General features: G+C 45.6%; 1 protein-coding gene across 4 annotated transcripts in view; it reads right to left on the bottom strand.

The window, feature by feature from the left end:
* UVRAG (UV radiation resistance associated) overlaps positions 1 to 17,553 on the bottom strand; it is an 86,625-nt gene that overhangs the window by 8,955 nt on the left and 60,117 nt on the right. For all 4 annotated transcript variants that reach the window (XM_080613879.1, XM_080613881.1, XM_080613880.1 and 1 more), the window contains one exon: positions 739 to 830. In XM_080613879.1, the coding sequence (XP_080470005.1) occupies positions 739 to 830 (92 nt within the window). The remainder of the gene's footprint in view (positions 1 to 738; positions 831 to 17,553) is intronic.

Below are 17,553 nucleotides of genomic sequence, written 5' to 3' on the forward strand. Positions count from 1 at the left end.
GTTCCTTTTTCTACTCCTGTATTTCTTTCCCTTTGCCAAGACTCTCCTCTCAAAACAAGTGATTTGGACACCAGGTTAGAGCTCACATGGACCAGTGTTTCAGGGCTTTGAAACTGTGCTTTGTCAGTGCAAACCTCATGAAGTTCAACAAGGCTGACAAGAAACCTGGAGAGGGGCTTTAGTCAAGGGCCTGTAGGGACAGGCCAAGGGGAATGGCTTTAACCTGCCCGAGGGGAGACTGAGATGAGCTCTTAGGCAGAAGCTCTTCCCTGTGAGGGTGCTGAGGCGCTGGCACAGGGTGCCCAGAGAAGCTGTGGCTGCCCCATCCCTGGCAGTGTTCAAGGCCAGGTTGGACACAGGGGCTTGGAGCAAGCTGCTCTAGTGGAAGGTGTCCCTGCCTGTGGCAGGAGGTTGGAACTGGATGAGATTTAAGGTCCTTTCCTATCCAAACCAGCTGATTCTATGACGATTAATTCACCTCCCTCTAGTGAAGAGCACTGCTTTTCAAACATCCTCCCCCCCCATCTCCCTACCCCTCTGAGAAGAGTTATGGGTCCCTCATGTAGAACATGTAACAGAACATACAAAGAGTAGAATATCATGGGCATTTCCGTAGTCTGTAGTTTGGGAAAGTCATCATCTTCAAGTATGAGTAACTCTTGTGAAGCTCTTAACTGCTTGTATCTAAATATGATGCAGCATCCTCCTCTTTGGTTTAATCACAAAACCCCCACTTACCATCTAACCATTAGCCCGAGCTCCATGAAGTTCTTCAGATTAGGAAGAGTTTGCCGGAGATCTGGAGTACTCAGCCCATGTTGATACCTAAGCTATAGAAACAGGAAAAAGAAAGCCAAAATTAGCACTGCTCTCCAAATCCCACATTCCAATGAATAGAACATTCTGGTCAGTTCATTTTTTGGGTTTTCAAAGAAAGTGTAGGATAATCGAACAGTTCCCTTTAGGAAATGTTCCATTTAATGCTCATAACCTCCTATTAGCAAAAGCTATGATTCTATGATTCTAAAAGCCACCCAAGAACAGAGAGAAAATAATCAATCTGCCTGTTAAAGCTCATTGCACCTTTTCCATTTCCTATCTGGAACAGGAGAGCAGCCTCCCAGCTTAATAAAAACACAGCCATTAGGTGGAAAGACCCAATTTCAACACAATGTTCTATATTCATTGACTCCAAACATGTATTTGTGTGCGTCATTCCTGAGCGTATCAATGTATGCTGGAATTATTACAGTGATATCAACTGGTACAAATACATATTGTCACACAACTGGTCTAAATCTGTTCCTTATAGAGTTTCCATTGACATTTAAACTGCTTCTATTATTCCCATAATTAAACCCAGCATTCACATACAATGCATGCAGCTAAGAGAAAGGCTTCAAGCATTGACTGACTTTAAGCCAACCATTAACTCCCGTGTGGGTGCAAACAGAAAGGAAAAGATTCCATACCTGACACCATGAAAACTTACTCTTACTTTCAGGTTATCAATGAAGTACCCAACAGAACTGTCACTGCTGGTGGTTATAAACTGCTTAAATAAGTTCCCAAACTAAAAATACCTCCCAAAGAAAGCACATGGAAGGGGAAAACTCTTTCAAAGTGTGAATCTCAACACTTCAGGGAAACTTTGCAGGGAAATTTATCCCTTGTGTGGTTAAAATATGACAACTAAAATACCCCTAAATTCCAACATCTTTAAGACTAGCAGGATAAAGAGGAATCAGCATGATATACAGTTCTCAGCAGATAACACCCTCTAGAAACCACAGCTGGCCTCCACTGCACACATACAGTAGCATGGTTTAGTGTGAGGTGTCCCTGCCCATGGCAGGGGGGTTGGAACTGGATGATCTTAAGGTCCTTTCCAACCCTAACTATTCTGTGATTCTATGGATACTGAAGTAGTTGCTGTAACGCGGAACAATCACAGAATCATGGAATGGTTTAGGTTGGAAGGGACCTTAAAGCTCATCCAGTTCCAACTCCCTGCTACAGGCAGGGACACCTTCCACTAGAGCAGCTTGCTTCAAGCCCCATCCACACAAATCCCATTCCAAGTTCAATCTGGTTTTTCGGCTCCACACCTGTTTCCAGGACTGATGGCAGAGAGATGCAAGCAAGAATCCTTCAAGTTAGAAAGATTTCTGACCAAAAAGGACTCAAAATTGGGAATGATTTCTATGCTTTCCTGAGTTTGAGAAAGAAAAATAGCTTTGGAAGAAAATCATCCTCAGCACTGCTTTGTACAACAAGAGGCCATTTATTACACAGGTTATTAGTTCCATATGGACCCAGAAAAAGCGTATGGTGGGCTTGGATTCAGATTTGCTGCTGCAATGACAGAACCTGGATTAAGACAACCATCCAATATAAATTACTCTTCGATCACCACGTTCTCCTGATGGGATTACAGTGGATTTGGTTAACCAAAGCACGAGCCTGGGGGCAAAAGAAATAAAACCAGCAAAACAAATCAAAACCATCACATTGTCCCTCCTACTACAATCAAATGTTCAGAGACGCCTCCTTTTTATAGGCACCCTTAAATTCTAAGGTTTCATAGCATGAAAAGTGCTGGATTAAGGGATCGCTCTACTGCCAACAGCCAAGATCAGAGGAATGTATGTGAGATTCCTGTAACCAAACATGAACAAGACCACTGTTTCTGCTACAATCCATTTACTTATTGCAAACACTAGAGATGCACGGTAAGCAAAGTTGGGATGTCAAGAAAATAATGTGATTTAACTTTATAAACCACATTCTATATTGGCTTTGAAACAGCTTAAAGCCAAAGCAATACTGCCTTATGTGTCTGTATCAACAGAAGGTGGTGATGATGCATTTACAAAACAAACCTGCAGGTAAAGCCTGCTGAAAAACTCATCTGCCTTCTAATGGCAGACAAAAAGTAGTTGAAACATCAGAGCCATGAGTTCTTTCCCAGGTTTTAGTCTGGTTCCTAAAATAACCTTGTCATATTGATGGGGAGGTAACTCCTACTTTGCAGTGGTCCCACCTACTTTGAAAGAGAAACCTCTCCACCTCTACTGAGTGATAGAACCCACGACACGTGCAGCAAATATCAAATGGAAGCACCACAGAATCCCAGCCTGGTTTGGGTTGAAGGGAGCTTAAAGCTCCTCCAGCTCCAATCCCTGCCACAGGCAGGGACCCCTTCCACTGGAGCAGCTTGCTCCAAGCCCCTGTGTCCAACCTGGCCTTGAACACTGCCAGGGATGGGGCAGCCACAGCTTCTCTGGGCACCCTGGGCCAGCGCCTCAGCACCCTCCCAGGGAACAGCTTCTGCCTAAGAGCTCATCTCAGTCTCCCCTCGGGCAGGTTCAAGCCATTCCCCTTGGCCTGGCCCTACAGGCCCTTGCCCAAAGCCCCTCTCCAGCTTTCCTGCAGCCCCGTCAGCCACTGGAAGGCTGCATCATCAGTAAGAACTGTGAGGTTTTTCCTCCCCAAACCATAAAGCATTTCTCTTACACCTTTCCTTCAGTTTAACATCTTTTAACAGCCAACACCACACATACACAGATAGTTACTCCATCTCATCCAATAACTAGCAAGACACAACAGCAATAACCCTCACTCATGACCGGTGACAGTAGAATTCATACAAGTACCCTTTAACATCAAAATCAATTTTAAGAAGAGGCAAATGTAGGGGGAAGACAGATGCTTTGCTCATGAGACTTGAAAAGGTGGGAAAAGAAAAGCAGGAGGTGACTGTTGCTGTCTGGATTCTCCCAAGAAACCGAGTTCAGATTTCATTTGTTGCTATTAACCATCACCCACCTCCATCCACCCCATGCTGAGCTTTCAAAGGAACCAAGTGTCATTTGCTAAAGCAGTGCTTTATTTAAAGATGAGATTGTTTCTTCAGGGTATTACAGGTTCAGACATCCATGGAAACACGTTTTAGTTTGAGGGAACAAGTGGCCAAGACTTGTGCTCATGTTTATAACCGTGTATTCACCACGGGACTGTAAGTCATTAATGATGCTCAAGTAATACAGTACTATTTGCACTTCCTTTTCAATATTCAGCTCCTACATGCAGCTTTGCTTTCCCAAGTGCTGTGTGAAACGTTTCTCCATTGAGCAAAACACGTAGTAAACATTAATTGGAGAACAAGGAAGACATCAGTCTGAGCCTGCTCTTGTAGCAGTTATCAGCAACACTTACTCCACAGAAACAAGGTGTAGCAAAGGAGATTGCAGAATGATCTGGGTTGGAAAGGACCTTAAGATCATCCAGTCCCAATGTGGCAGGGACACCTTCCACTAGAGCAGCTTGCTCCAAGCCCCTGTGTCCAACCTGGCCTTGAACACTGCCAGGGATGGGGCAGCCACAGCTTCTCTGGGCACCCTGGGCCAGCGCCTCAGCACCCTCATAGGGAAGAGCTTCTGCCTTATCTCTAACCTGAACTTCCCCTGTTTCAGTTTGAACCCATCACCCCTTGTCCTATCACTACAGTCCCAGATGAAGAGTCCCTCTCCAGCATCCTTGTGGCCCCCTTCAGATAGGCATCATATTTTGTGAACAGTTCAAAACAGAAGAACTTCAGGGCACTGGTTTAAGGAGAAAAATAATCTCACTATGTAATTTCTTTCAATTACACTGATTAACTCCTTTTATTCGTCTCAAAGAGAAGAAGATTCAAGGTTATATTTTACTGGGCTTTGTCACTCTGGCTTCTATGTTAACTAACAGCATTCAAAGTTATTTAATCAGAGATGCAACAAAGTAGCTACTCAAATGTAACTTAAAGTACATAGTCATGTTTGTCCAAGACTTAGGAAAACTCTACATTCATCCAACTTGATGACTTTCTTTACTTGTATCCCCAAACATCTGACGCTACAAATCCAGTGTGACAATTTGAGTAGCTTCAGCATTAGGAAAAGACATTGATAGGAGGACAGACTGTTTAAACTGCCAGTAACTGCCTAGACTGCTCCTGTAAAATCTGGGGGTTTTGTCCTCAAATTCAGGAAGTACCTGTAAGGAAGAATATGAAGAGGATCAAGGACTGGAGCAGCTCCTGTATGGAGCCAGGCTGAGAAAGTTGGGGCTGTTGAGCCTGGAGAAGAGAAGCTGCGTGGAGACCTCAGAGCAGCTTCCAGTGTCTGAAGGGGGCTACAAGGATGCTGGGGATGGACTCTTCATCAGGGACTGTAGTGACAGGACAAGGGGTAACGGGTTCAAACTGAAACAGGGGAAGTTCAGGTTGGATCTAAGGAAGAAATTCTTTACTGAGAGGGTGCTGAGGCACTGGAATGGGTTGCCCAGGGAAGCTGTGAATGCTCCATCCTTGGCAGTGTTCAAGGCCAGGTTGGACAGAGCCTTGGGTGCCATGGTTTAGTGTGAGGTGTCCCTGCCCATGGCAGGGGGTTGGAACTGGATGATCCTAAGGTCCTTTCCAACCCAAACCATTCTGTGATTCTATGATTCTAAGAAAGAGGATATTAAATTTATATTAAGGGCAACTCTACCTTTGTAGAAGACCAGCCTATCATACTAGGGGGTATTTAACATTACACTTGCTATTTATTCCAACATCACAGACAATCATAAATGTTCCCAGAATCCCAGGTTGAAGGGACCTCAGGGATCATCTGCTCCAAGCTTTCCAGCATGACCTAGACTAGATGCCCAGCACTCTGTCCAGGACAACCTTAACAGTGTTCAATGCTGGGGTGTCACCACTTCCTTGGGGAGATTATTCCAATGGATTATTGTTCCCATTGTGAAAAAATCCCTCTTGTGTCCAGTGGGAATCTCCCCAGCAGTAACTTGTGCCCATCACCCCTTGGCTTTTCCATGGGACTTCTTGTCAAAAGAGAGTCTCCAGCTTCACTGTAGTCATTGTTTAACTCCTGGCACATGGGGATAAGGTGTCCCTGAGCCTTCTCTTCTCCAGGCTAAAGAGACACAGTTCTCGGCCTTGAGAGAAAACAAACTGCATTTAAGACAATGGTTCTCAAAGTGAAAGGTGGATTTACTCTTAAAAACTTGTATCCACTTTCTAATACAGTGTTTAAACACTTAATTTCCATCAGAAACCATGAAAACTGTTCCAGCTAACACAACCACAGCATCACCTGTAGGTGAGGCATGGCAAACCCCTTAAGTTAACTCATAACAAGCCAGGCATAGTTGATTTAGACTCTTTAGGAAGAAGAGGGAAAAGAAATACCATAGTATCATAGAATGGTTTGGGTTGGAAAGGACCTCAATAAAAGCACCCAGTTTCTACCTGCATTCCTTTCAGTGCAATGGCTTGAACTTCTACTGGAAGGAAGGTGTCAATCCTCAGCAGCAGCCAGCTCCACACTGAGGGTCTCTAAACCGCTGCCATCCAAGCTCCTTCTAAGTATTTATTTTGCCACCTAGACTGTTACACATTAGAATCACATCAGAAGACATAAAAGCTCAACACCTTCCTAAAGGCAACGGTTCCATGGTAAAACATCTATTCATCAAATCATGACATGCACAGCAGCCTCATTTGGTAACTAAAATACAAACCTGCAAAGGCTCAGTTACTCTCCTATACAGCCCATAAGATAAGGAGGAATAGAACTATTTAAGCTTCCCAATAAGTTGGCTTAAAAAGGAGCCATTTAGTTATCTTTCTATTTCTGGGTAGCATCAGATTGCACCCAAGACCAAAATTAGGGCTCCTGCCACTAAGGGGCTGCCTCTTAAGAAGAATAATGATATCCTGCATTTACGTGCAAAGAAGAATAGCCCATTTCCTCCACTAATTCTTGTAGCAGGATTTAATGACTAATGGTACACAAGCACATACATTTACTCCCAGCCAGAAACCACAGAGTACCTGGACTGGAACATCCTTTTTTTGGGGAGCACAGAATAACTCTAATTCTGACTTCATCTGTTCATCATTTAGCATATTGTTTCCCCAGCCCTATTCATCTTGGTCTAAGACATGCGGAAGCAGTCTCACAGCTCAGCCCATGTTAATAAAGCTTAAAATACCAGCCCCTTCAATACATATTATGCCTAATATTGGAGCCTACATCAAAATCTGCCCTTATCATAGAATCATGGAATGGTTTGGGTTGGAAGAGACCATACAGTTCTAACACTTCCCCTAGTCTCTACAGCAGGCAGCTGCTCCTTGGTGTTGCAGCTCTACCTATACAAGTGGGCTCAACCCACTACCACACTACGCACTGTTAAGGCAGGCAAAAGCAATCCTGAATCCTTTTCAGCTAAACAAGGAGTTTCTCTTGCTAGCACCAGGCATTTCAGAAGGCCATCTGCTCCCCAAATGTGAAAGCCTACCAAACAAAAATAGAAGCAAGAGTGTTCTTTCAATCCACTTCGGAGGGTTGGTTGGGAGCCAAGCATTTACATCAGGCTTCCAGAGGATGTCAAACGCTGGGAGAGAACTAGAAAAGGCAAGATTCAATCAAATGACACAGTTAATTGTTTTACAAGATCCTGGATGACTTCTCCGAGGCTGGAGGAGCATTGGCTGGCCTTCAGATGACTAAGCACTGCAATAATGAAAACAGAAAGTGTTGTTATAATGCCTGTTGCTATATAAACAACCTTGGGGGATCAGTGGAATAATGCCTGCTGCTATATACACGGTTGTGTGTGTTTATACCTTTTGGGGGAAATTAGACCATTTTAGATTATTTGCACTCTTCACATGTTGCTCGCCTTTGTTTTATTAAGGCTGGTGAGTTGTTCTCACTTAGGCGGGGGGGGGGTTTACTGAACAACCCTCGAGCTGCAACATGTGCAAAAGGCACTGTGGTATCAATCAGCGCTTGAGATAGTGTATCTCAAAGCTAAACATGTCAAATTCATTGGCATTTTTCATATTTAAAACACTGCCAGAATGCATCTGTCACAGCATGGAAGTAAATTTAACCAAGGGGATTTGTTTCAGTGTTTTAAGCTTCTTCACAAAATCATGGAATGGTTTGGAAGGGACCTTAAAGCTTCTCCAGCTCCAACCCCTGCCACGGGCAGGGACCCCTTCCACTGGAGCAGCTTGCTCCAAGCCCCTGTGTCCAACCTGGCCTTGAACACTGCCAGGGATGGGGCAGCCACAGCTTCTCTGGGCACCCTGGGCCAGCGCCTCAGCACCCTCACAGGGAACAGCTTCTGCCTAAGAGCTCATCTCAGTCTCCCCTCGGGCAGGTTCAAGCCATTCCCCTTGGCCTGGCCCTACAGGCCCTTGTCCAAAGCCCCTCTCCAGCTTTCCTGCAGCCCCTTTAGGCACTGGAGCTGCTCTCAGGTCTCCCCTTCAGGAGCCTTCTCTTCTCCAGGCTGACCCAGCCCAGCTCTCTCAGCCTGGCTCCAGAGCAGAGCTGCTCCAGCCCTCACAGCATCTCCATGACCTCCTCTGGACTCACTCCAACAGCTCCACGTTCCTCTAGTGCTGTTGCCCAAGGGCTGGACACTGAGGTCTTACACTTCTTGCACTGTGACTGAAACACGTCTTCAAGTCCTCACTCTTGCTTTCAGAAGGAGCAAATAAAGAACTGCCACAAGTAGGGACAGCCCTCATCCAAACAAGAGGAAGTGCTCAAATACACAGCTATTTATATGGAAATGCTGACTTGAATCTTACTATGCCAACGCCTGCCTCCCTCTCCCAAGTGGATTTCCATGCTGTTCAGAGGTCCACCCTGTAAAGCAGATGTTTACTTTGCAGTGCTTCTAAGAGTACTAAACTAACAAGAAAAACAAGTGACATCAACACCCTTGAAGACCCGTGTCCTTCATTAATCCATAGGGCACACACGTTATAGTCCCTCAAGCTGACCCAACGTGCTTAAAGCTTTCATTAAAGGCTTTAATTAATTTAATTTTATTAATTTATTAAATTAAATAATTAATTTAATTAAATAATTAAAATAATAATTTATTAATAATTAATTTAATTTCATTAAAGGCCTGGATTCTCACGCTCAGCAACTCGTAATATTCTGCCAAGGGTTAATGAAGTCGTTTTCTTCTAATTAATAAAGCTGGAATGTGATAATAGGCCCATTAAAGGACTCCCATCGCAGTTTTGATTCAGCAATAACAAATAAGGCATACAAACAGAAATCAAAGCAGCAACAGGAGATAACTCCATTCTGTGCTGTCAATTCAAAGGCTGCTTAGAATCACTCTGTTAGTTTTGAATCATGCTTAGTTCCAAACTAGCTTGATTTCCCTCCCATTTACAAGGTAGAGGCTATTAAAAGTAAGATGTTTTTCCTCTTACTTTGATTTTTAACAGCGATAACAAACAGCTGAGATGCTGTGAAGTCACTGGTCCAAGGCAGTCAATAGCACAGTTAGGAAATGCCAGTCTCTACATCATGGCTAAGTGTCTGCATGCGTTAGGTCAGGATGGAGCTCTGATTCAGTTCGCACTGCATCAAATCCATCTGGTAACTTCTTCTCATCACTGGTTCCTCCCACCCCTTTCCTCTCCTCTCATCCTGGAGAATTCCAACTCACTTCCACCTGAAAGGCAGGGGGAATTCATGCATGAAATCTAAGCATGGGAAAGTTTCAGCAGTGACCAGGGAACAACATTCTCAGCTGATAAGAGATCTCATTCCCTTCTACCTCCTTCCGTTTCCCTCTGAATTCTATTAAGCTGCCTTTTCCCTTCACATCCACCAACACACAAAGGCTGAGCACTACTCAAACCCAGCAGCAGCCTGGATTCTCATGCTCAGCAACTCATAATATTCTGCCAAAGGTTAATGAAGTCGTTTTCTTCTAATTATTAAAGCTGAAATGTGATAATAGGCCCAGTTTAATACTGGGTTCTGGTTTCACAGCACTAGTGTTTATTGGAGATAGACCACAGGACAACAAAGGAAACAGGAGTACGTGGTTGAGTACATGCAGAACACACTGCAGAACTGAACACTGAGATGAGCCAAAAGCTGTGTTTCCTCCAGGACTCCCTTGCTTGCATGTGTGAAACCCTTCCTGAGAGTAAATACAATATCCCCCTGGAGAGGTCTCCAATATCAGCTTCACTGAGGCTGGTGTCCCAGTAAGGATATGGGAAACCATCACCAGAGGCTACCCATACAGGGGTTAGTGGGCTTGTAAGAACAACCTACATGGGCCCCTTTGCCCATGAAGGTGCCTCTCACATAGGAAAAGGACATTTAAGGCAATTTAGGAGATAGAGCAGTTACTGGCCTGAGAAAAGCTTCCCCTCTCATATAACTAAAACCATGTTTGCTGTTCAGCTCCAGCCTCGCTGCATTATGGCTTGATGAGATGAAACCGTGCAGCACAAGCTTCTCAGGTTCAGGGCATAACTTCTTGAAGCAGCTCGGCATCACAAAGTGATGTCTGTTGGATTATAATCACGGGCACAGATACTTCCAATGAGCTCATCCATCCTGAGCTTTGGTATTAAAGAAAATCATTACATCAGGCACAGAACCAAGGGTCAGATGTGCAAAAGGCAGGAATCATAGAATCCTAGAATAGTTTGGGTTGGAAAGGACCTTAAGATCATCCAGTTCCAATCCCCTGCCATGGGCAGGGACACCTCACACTAAACCATGGCACCCAATCAAGTAACCTTTTGCACCTTCTTCTTAAACATGATGTTTTCTTTAAGCATTTAGCACTCCAACCCTAATTTTACAACACCTGACGTGGGATTTTCACCTATATACAGCAAAAGGACAATCAGAAGTGCACAGGTAGGTAGAGAGAAGTCCTAAAGAAGGTTCAGGGATGGGATTGTGTCCTCTGCTCTGGTGAGAGACCAGGGATGGGGCAGCTGCAGCTTCTCTGGGCACCCTGGGCCAGCGCCTCAGCACCCTCACAGGGAAGAGCTTCTGCCTCAGATCCCATCTCAATCTCCCTTCTAGCAGGTTAAAGCCATTCATAGAATCATAGAATGGTTTGGGTTGGAAAGGACCTTAAGATCATCCAGTTCCAACCCCCCTGCCATGGGCAGGGACACCTCACACTAAACCATGGCACCCAAGGCTCTGTCCAACCTGGCCTTGAACACTGCCAGGGATAGAGCATTCACAACTTCCCTGGGGCAACCCATTCCAGTGCCTCAGCACCCTCACAGTAAAGAATTTCTTCCTTAGATCCAATCTAAACTTCCCCTGTTTCAGTTTGAACCCGTTACCCCTTGTCCTGTCACTACAGTCCCTGATGAAGAGTCCATCCCCAGCATCCTTGTAGGCCCCCTTCAGACACTGGAAGCTGCTCTGAGGTCTCCACGCAGCTTCTCTTCTCCAGGCTCAACAGCCCCAACTTTCTCAGCCTGGCTCCATACAGGAGCTGCTCCAGCCCCTGCTCATCCTCGTGGCCTCCTCTGGACTTGTTCCAACAGCTCCATGTCCTTTTTATGTTGAGGACACCAGAACTGCACACAATGCTCCAAGTGAGGTCTCCCGAGAGCAGAGCAGAGGGGCAGGATCACCTCCTTCGACCTGCTGGTCACGCTCCTTTTGATACGGCCCAGGATGCATTCCCCTTGTCCTGTCCTTACAGGCCCATGTCCAAAGCCCCTCTCCAGGTTTTTTTAGGTACTGGAATACTGTTATTCCTTTTGCTGGAGAACAACTTGCTCTAAACTTCAACCACAGCATATAATAACCCTGAAACGCATCTATGGATGATTAAGTAGCTGTCATACCCAAAACCTTCAAAGCAGGATTTGTGCCCTGATGTGGCAAATCCGATGCATAGCAAGGTGAGAGCTCCTCGGGGAGCACAAAATGCACATATTAAACTATAATACAGAAGAACAAAGGATGGAGAAGTGAAAACAACAGAAGCATAGCAAAAAACCATAAAAATTAAACCCCAAAAGCCACAATTTGACATTTGCTAATGACAGATAAGTCATTTTTATGTGTTAAAGCCTAAGATATGCATTTGCACATCAATTTCCCACCCCTTAAGAGATGGCAACATGGCAGGAAGTGAGAAGGCTCCTGCAGGAAGAGACAGGCTCCCAAATGAGATCCAGGAATTCCACAGGTGTTAACACTTTGTATCTGAAAAATCAAGCTTTGCCTCCAAAGCACACACTCAACTCATTAGGAACAATTACACACTACATCTTATCCCTATGCTAGCACTGTGTGCCATGGCTTGGTAACAGAATCCCTCCTTCCCTATCGCTTCCAATTTCAAATTGCAGTGCTTATATATACTACAAAGCAGTTGAAGTTGGCAAATCACACGTGTTTATGTCAGCTTTACTGTATCAGGAATCCATTTTTCCTTTTGATTACTGGATTTTGGGTCTATTTTAAACACATACTCAGTTGTTCTTTAAATAGCTTAGGCTGAAGAGCTAACGCAGAGAGATGATGACAGCCACGCAGTACACAAGTGATCTAACACACAGAGCATGCCTGCAAGGGGTGGTCCCCAAAATCCTTATGGAGAAGGGGATCTAGGCATGGCTGGTGATGCCAGATCTCCTGTATCTGCTCTAGAGGAGGCCACGAGGATGAGCAGGGGCTGGAGCAGCTCCTGTATGGAGACAGGCTGAGAAAGTTGGGGCTGTTGAGCCTGGAGAAGAGAAGCTGCGTGGAGACCTCAGAGCAGCTTCCAGTGTCTGAAGGGGGCTACAAGGATGCTGGGGATGGACTCTTCATCAGGGACTGTAGTGACAGGACAAGGGGTAACGGGTTCAAACTGAAACAGGGGAAGTTTAGATTGGATCTAAGTAAGAAATTCTTTACTGTGAGGGTGGTGAGGCACTGGAATGGGTTGCCCAGGGAGGTTGTGAATGCTCCATCCCTGGCAGTGTTCAAGGCCAGGTTGGATGAAGCCTTGGGTGCCATGGTTTAGTGTGAGGTGTCCCTGCCCCTGGCAGGGGGGTTGGAACTGGATGATCTTAAGGTCCTTTCCAACCCTGACTATTCTATGATTCTCTGCTTCTCTCTACAAGCATGGCCCAGGCTCAAGCTGCAGGTGATAGTACAGGCTGGAGGAGCCAAGAACCTCCTCATCCACACAGCAAGTCCACCCTGGCCTTTTGGTGATCAGCACAGGTTGCCTATGAGTAAGGACAGGCAGGCTTTCATCTGAATGAAAGGGTGACTGTTGTTCCAGCTAATCCAGTCTCATTTCAACCTATTTTATCTTGGCATGGGCGATAGGAAAGGAAAAAAAAAAAAGGAAAAGCTTCCAACAAGTTTGCAATAAACCATATGTAAATTCCCCAGTTCTAAATGACCTGGCCAAGTATCAGCCCATTGCTACCCTAGGAGACTTTCAGGAATGAAACCTCTCCTAACAGCTTTTGGCTCTACGCAGCTGGAGAAGGTACTTTGTGGTTTTTCAGGTGCAGTCCCTTCCTCTTACCATTAAAATGAATGCTTGGCACTTTACAAGATGGGGACTCGACTCTGGCTTCAACCTGCGCTCTTTCAAGCACACTTTTTTCCCCATGCAGTTAAATTGGCCACAGATTCAGACAGTGCATTCTTTCTGACCTGTACGTTTTACGATGGGAGTTTAGGGGCCTCATAAAAGATGTAGTGTGCAAGTCACAGGATCCTACACTCAGAGGGTCATGAGCACTGCCTCTCCACCGATACCCACAGAACGCTTAAAGACACTTCTGCTCCGCGGTGTTTATTGCCAAAACAAATGTGGAGCCCTAACGTTTCTGCTGTTCAGCTTCCCATGGAAAAGTTTAATCGTGCCGAGGATAAAGCTGATTTTCTCGCATGTTTGATACCCTCCCAGAGCCAGAAACTGAACATCTTGCCTCATTTCATGTTGAGGAGCTGAACTGCAGTTCAGTTCCTTACACATGGCGCTCGTACATAAGCATTCAGCTTCTATTCTATTGAAGGGATCAGTATGACTGCAACTCAAACACATCCAGAAGTACTTTAGAATCATAGAATGGTTTGGGTTGGAAAGGACCTTAAGATCATCCAGTTCCAACCCCCCTGCCATGGGCAGGGACACCTCACACTAAACCATGGCACCCAAGGCCTCATCCAACCTGGCCTTGAACACTGCCAGGGATGGAGCATTCACAACCTCCCTGGGCAACCCATTCCAGTGCCTCAGCACCCTCACAGTAAAGAATTTCTTACTTAGATCCAATCTAAACTTCCCCTGTTTCAGTTTGAACCCGTTACCCCTTGTCCTGTCACTTCGCTTTTCTCCTGCGCTGCTGTGAATGTCACTTACCTTGTCAGACAAGCAACTGAACCCCAAAGCACCATTCCCAGGGGATGATTGTCCCATGCAGGAAAATAGCTGCAGTAAATCCCCTTCTGATTGGGACCAGAAGTAACAAGCTCTACAGCTGTAACACAACTATTTCCTCTCCAAGCAATCCTGCAACTGGATGAGGAATAGTACCTGTCAAATAGCATGCCAGAGATAGCTTCTACAATATCCAACGGAATTGGAAGTCTCACAAATAAGATGGTCATGCTCTCTTCAATGGCTATACATCACATATGCATGGGTTACAAATAATGATTAATACAGGGGAAAAAAAATTGTGTAATATCATCTATACACAAGTTCAGGCCAGATATTCTCTGCAAGCGAGACCCTGTGTGCTCACTAAGGACCCAGTTCAAGAAGGATTGCCACTAAAACCAAATCTCTTCATATGTAAAGAAGAACACATGCTTAAGTCAGGCCCAAGCAACCAAGACTCGGAGAGTGAAGGTAAGAGACAGCAAAAAAACCAATAATGCAGCAATAAAGCTTCTCCTTTCTACAGGCCTGGGATCTGAAACTCAAAGCCAATGAACCCTCATCCCCCCAACACTCTAAGGTGGGCCAGAACCCCCCCGTGTGCTGGGTGCCCCCCCAGAGCGTGAGCAGCAGCTCAGGGAGAGGATCCTGCCCCTCTGCTGTGCTCTGGGGAGACCCCCCCTGCAGTCCTGATCCAGCTCTGGGGCAGCAGCACAAGAGGGACGTGGAGCTGTTGGAGCGAGGCCAGAGGAGGCCACGGAGATGCTGCGAGGGCTGGAGCAGCTCTGCTCTGGAGCCAGGCTGAGAGAGCTGGGCTGGGTCAGCCTGGAGAAGAGAAGGCTCCTGAAGGGGAGACCTGAGAGCAGCTCCAGTGCCTAAAGGGGCTGCAGGAAACCTGGAGAGGGGCTTGGGACAAGGGCCTGCAGGGCCAGGCCAAGGGGAATGGCTTTAACCTGCCAGAGGGGAGACTGAGATGAGCTCTTAGGCAGAAGCTCTTCCCTGTGAGGGTGCTGAGGCGCTGGCCCAGGGTGCCCAGAGAAGCTGTGGCTGCCCCATCCCTGGCAGTGTTCAAGGCCAGGTTGGACACAGGGGCTTGGAGCAAGCTGCTCCAGTGGAAGGGGTCCCTGCCTGTGGCAGGGGTTGGAGCTGGAGAAGCTTTAAGGTCCCTTCTAACCCAAACCATCCCACGATTCTATGTCCATGCTCTATGAGCTACGTGCCACATGCATATGTTTAAAGCCATAAGAACTGTTTCAGAGGTGCGGCGTGCTCATGCTGTGTGCTTGCTGCTCACCCACAAAAACCCCTCACAACCTTCAGTGAGCCCCTGATATTCATCCACTGTAACAAGGTTTCCACCATGAATCTCAACTCCCCTGCTGTGAAAACCAATCCAAGAGTTCATCTCATTCTCCCACTAAAGCCTCATCTTCCTCAGGTACTCCACACACATCCATATCCTCACAGCTGCAGGGTTTGTGGGGCCAGCTACCTAATGAATCACCTCCCAGTGCCTAACGCTTTGGAGAGCAGCATCATTCGCTCCCACTTAGCAACTGTTTTGTGCTTCACCTTTGACAACACTCTGCAGTTACAGTGATTTTTGTTGTTGATGTTATGAGACAGAAGTCACTAATACCCCCTTATAAAAGCCAACACGTTTTGTATGTTCATTAAGAGTCAAAGGGCTGAAATCATAACTGGAAATTTAAGGTCTTACCTAAAGTTATCCAACTGGAAAAGCTGCTCTGTGAACGTCGGGAGGGATTCCATTTTACAAGTAGAAACCACGGGGACTGAAGCAATTTGTGCTCCCATACAGATGGAAGTGATTATGAACTCTCGGAATTAACACACATTGTTCAGACTTCGGAATGTAACAGCAAAGCAAGTTTCTCCATAGAAATACTCTACCAAGCTAGCACTGAGCTGCTTTTTATTCCAGCTGGATTCTCCCAAGTGCAAGATGTGGTTTACATTGTTGTTATCCTGTTGGTTTACAAAACAGCACCAGTGTATCCCTAGAAGAGCTTTTACTGCAGTGATTTTACTTTATATCAAGCCCGTCTTCACTTCTTCCTCACTCATTTTAATCCTTGCAGCCAGAATTCCAGGTGATTGGAAAGGAAAACAGAAATACAGAGATCTGGGAAAGCAGGGAAGATTTTATGAATCCTTTCAAGTATTTAAGGTTTTCTAGGCTCTTTGTGTCTCACCCACAGCCATCAAGACTTGATGAATGAGTTGAAGGAGGTGACGGAGACCCAAGCTCTTCTCAATGCTCCACTAGGGCCAGCACTGTTCCTCCTATGCACCTCCAACCTTCCCACAGCACCCAGAGGGAACTGAGCAACTAATCCACATGATTCTCAACAAAAGAAGTTGTAGGACTGGTTCTATGAATTAAGACCAACACCTTTGGGCCTTAAAAGTATTCTCTCACAGGTTGTAATGGTCTAGAGGTAAGAAAGAGGCTGTTGCTCATTCTCCATCCAAATTCAGTTTCACACATTCATATGAACTAAGCATATAGAACCACAAATGGTTTGTGTTGGAGGGGACCTTAAAGCTCATCCAGTTCCAACCCCTGCCACGGGCAGGGACACCTTCCACTGGAGCAGCTTGCTCCAAGCCCCTGTGTCCAACCTGGCCTTGAACACTGCCAGGGATGGGGCAGATCTAGAAGCTTCTCTCAAAGCACCCTCAAGATCTTCTAAAAGCCACTCGAATCAAGCTCCAGCCTCCAAAGGAACACACAAAGGGTTCAGTCTCAGGTTTTTAGACCAAGTCACTCCTAAGTATGGAAGACTGTGGTGTATTTCTCTAGGTTATTTACCTGTTTTGCTCTCACAATGGAATTTCCCCTTGGCAGAACCATAAAAAGCTGCAATATTTACCCACAGATATCAGAACAAAGGTGACTACAACAGCTTATGTGGACTTCAGCAATGCTTTCCTGATTAAATAACATCGTAGAAGCCCCCCTAAAATCCCGATTTACTTTTATGATGTTTTTCTATTCAAGAGCATAAAATCTCAAGCATTAACATGTGAACCACTGGTGTTGTACAAACCACTTCAAAGCCCGGCCAAGGACTACTCCAGCTTCTACCAGCACCACTGACCCCGTGTAAATTTGGAAACTTTTAATACAAATACATACTGAAAGTCTTAATTCACTTTTATGAGTTTAAAGGCATGCCAGGGAAGTCAGAAACCAACTGGAAGGACTTGGAAAGCACCACGGGTGAGTGAGCACGTGTTTAACTGCTCGGAGTCCTATAGGAATGGGACAAACTG

Source organism: Psittacula echo (genome assembly GCF_963264785.1).
Source record: "Psittacula echo genome assembly, chromosome: 3".
Classification (NCBI taxonomy): domain Eukaryota; kingdom Metazoa; phylum Chordata; class Aves; order Psittaciformes; family Psittacidae; genus Psittacula; species Psittacula echo.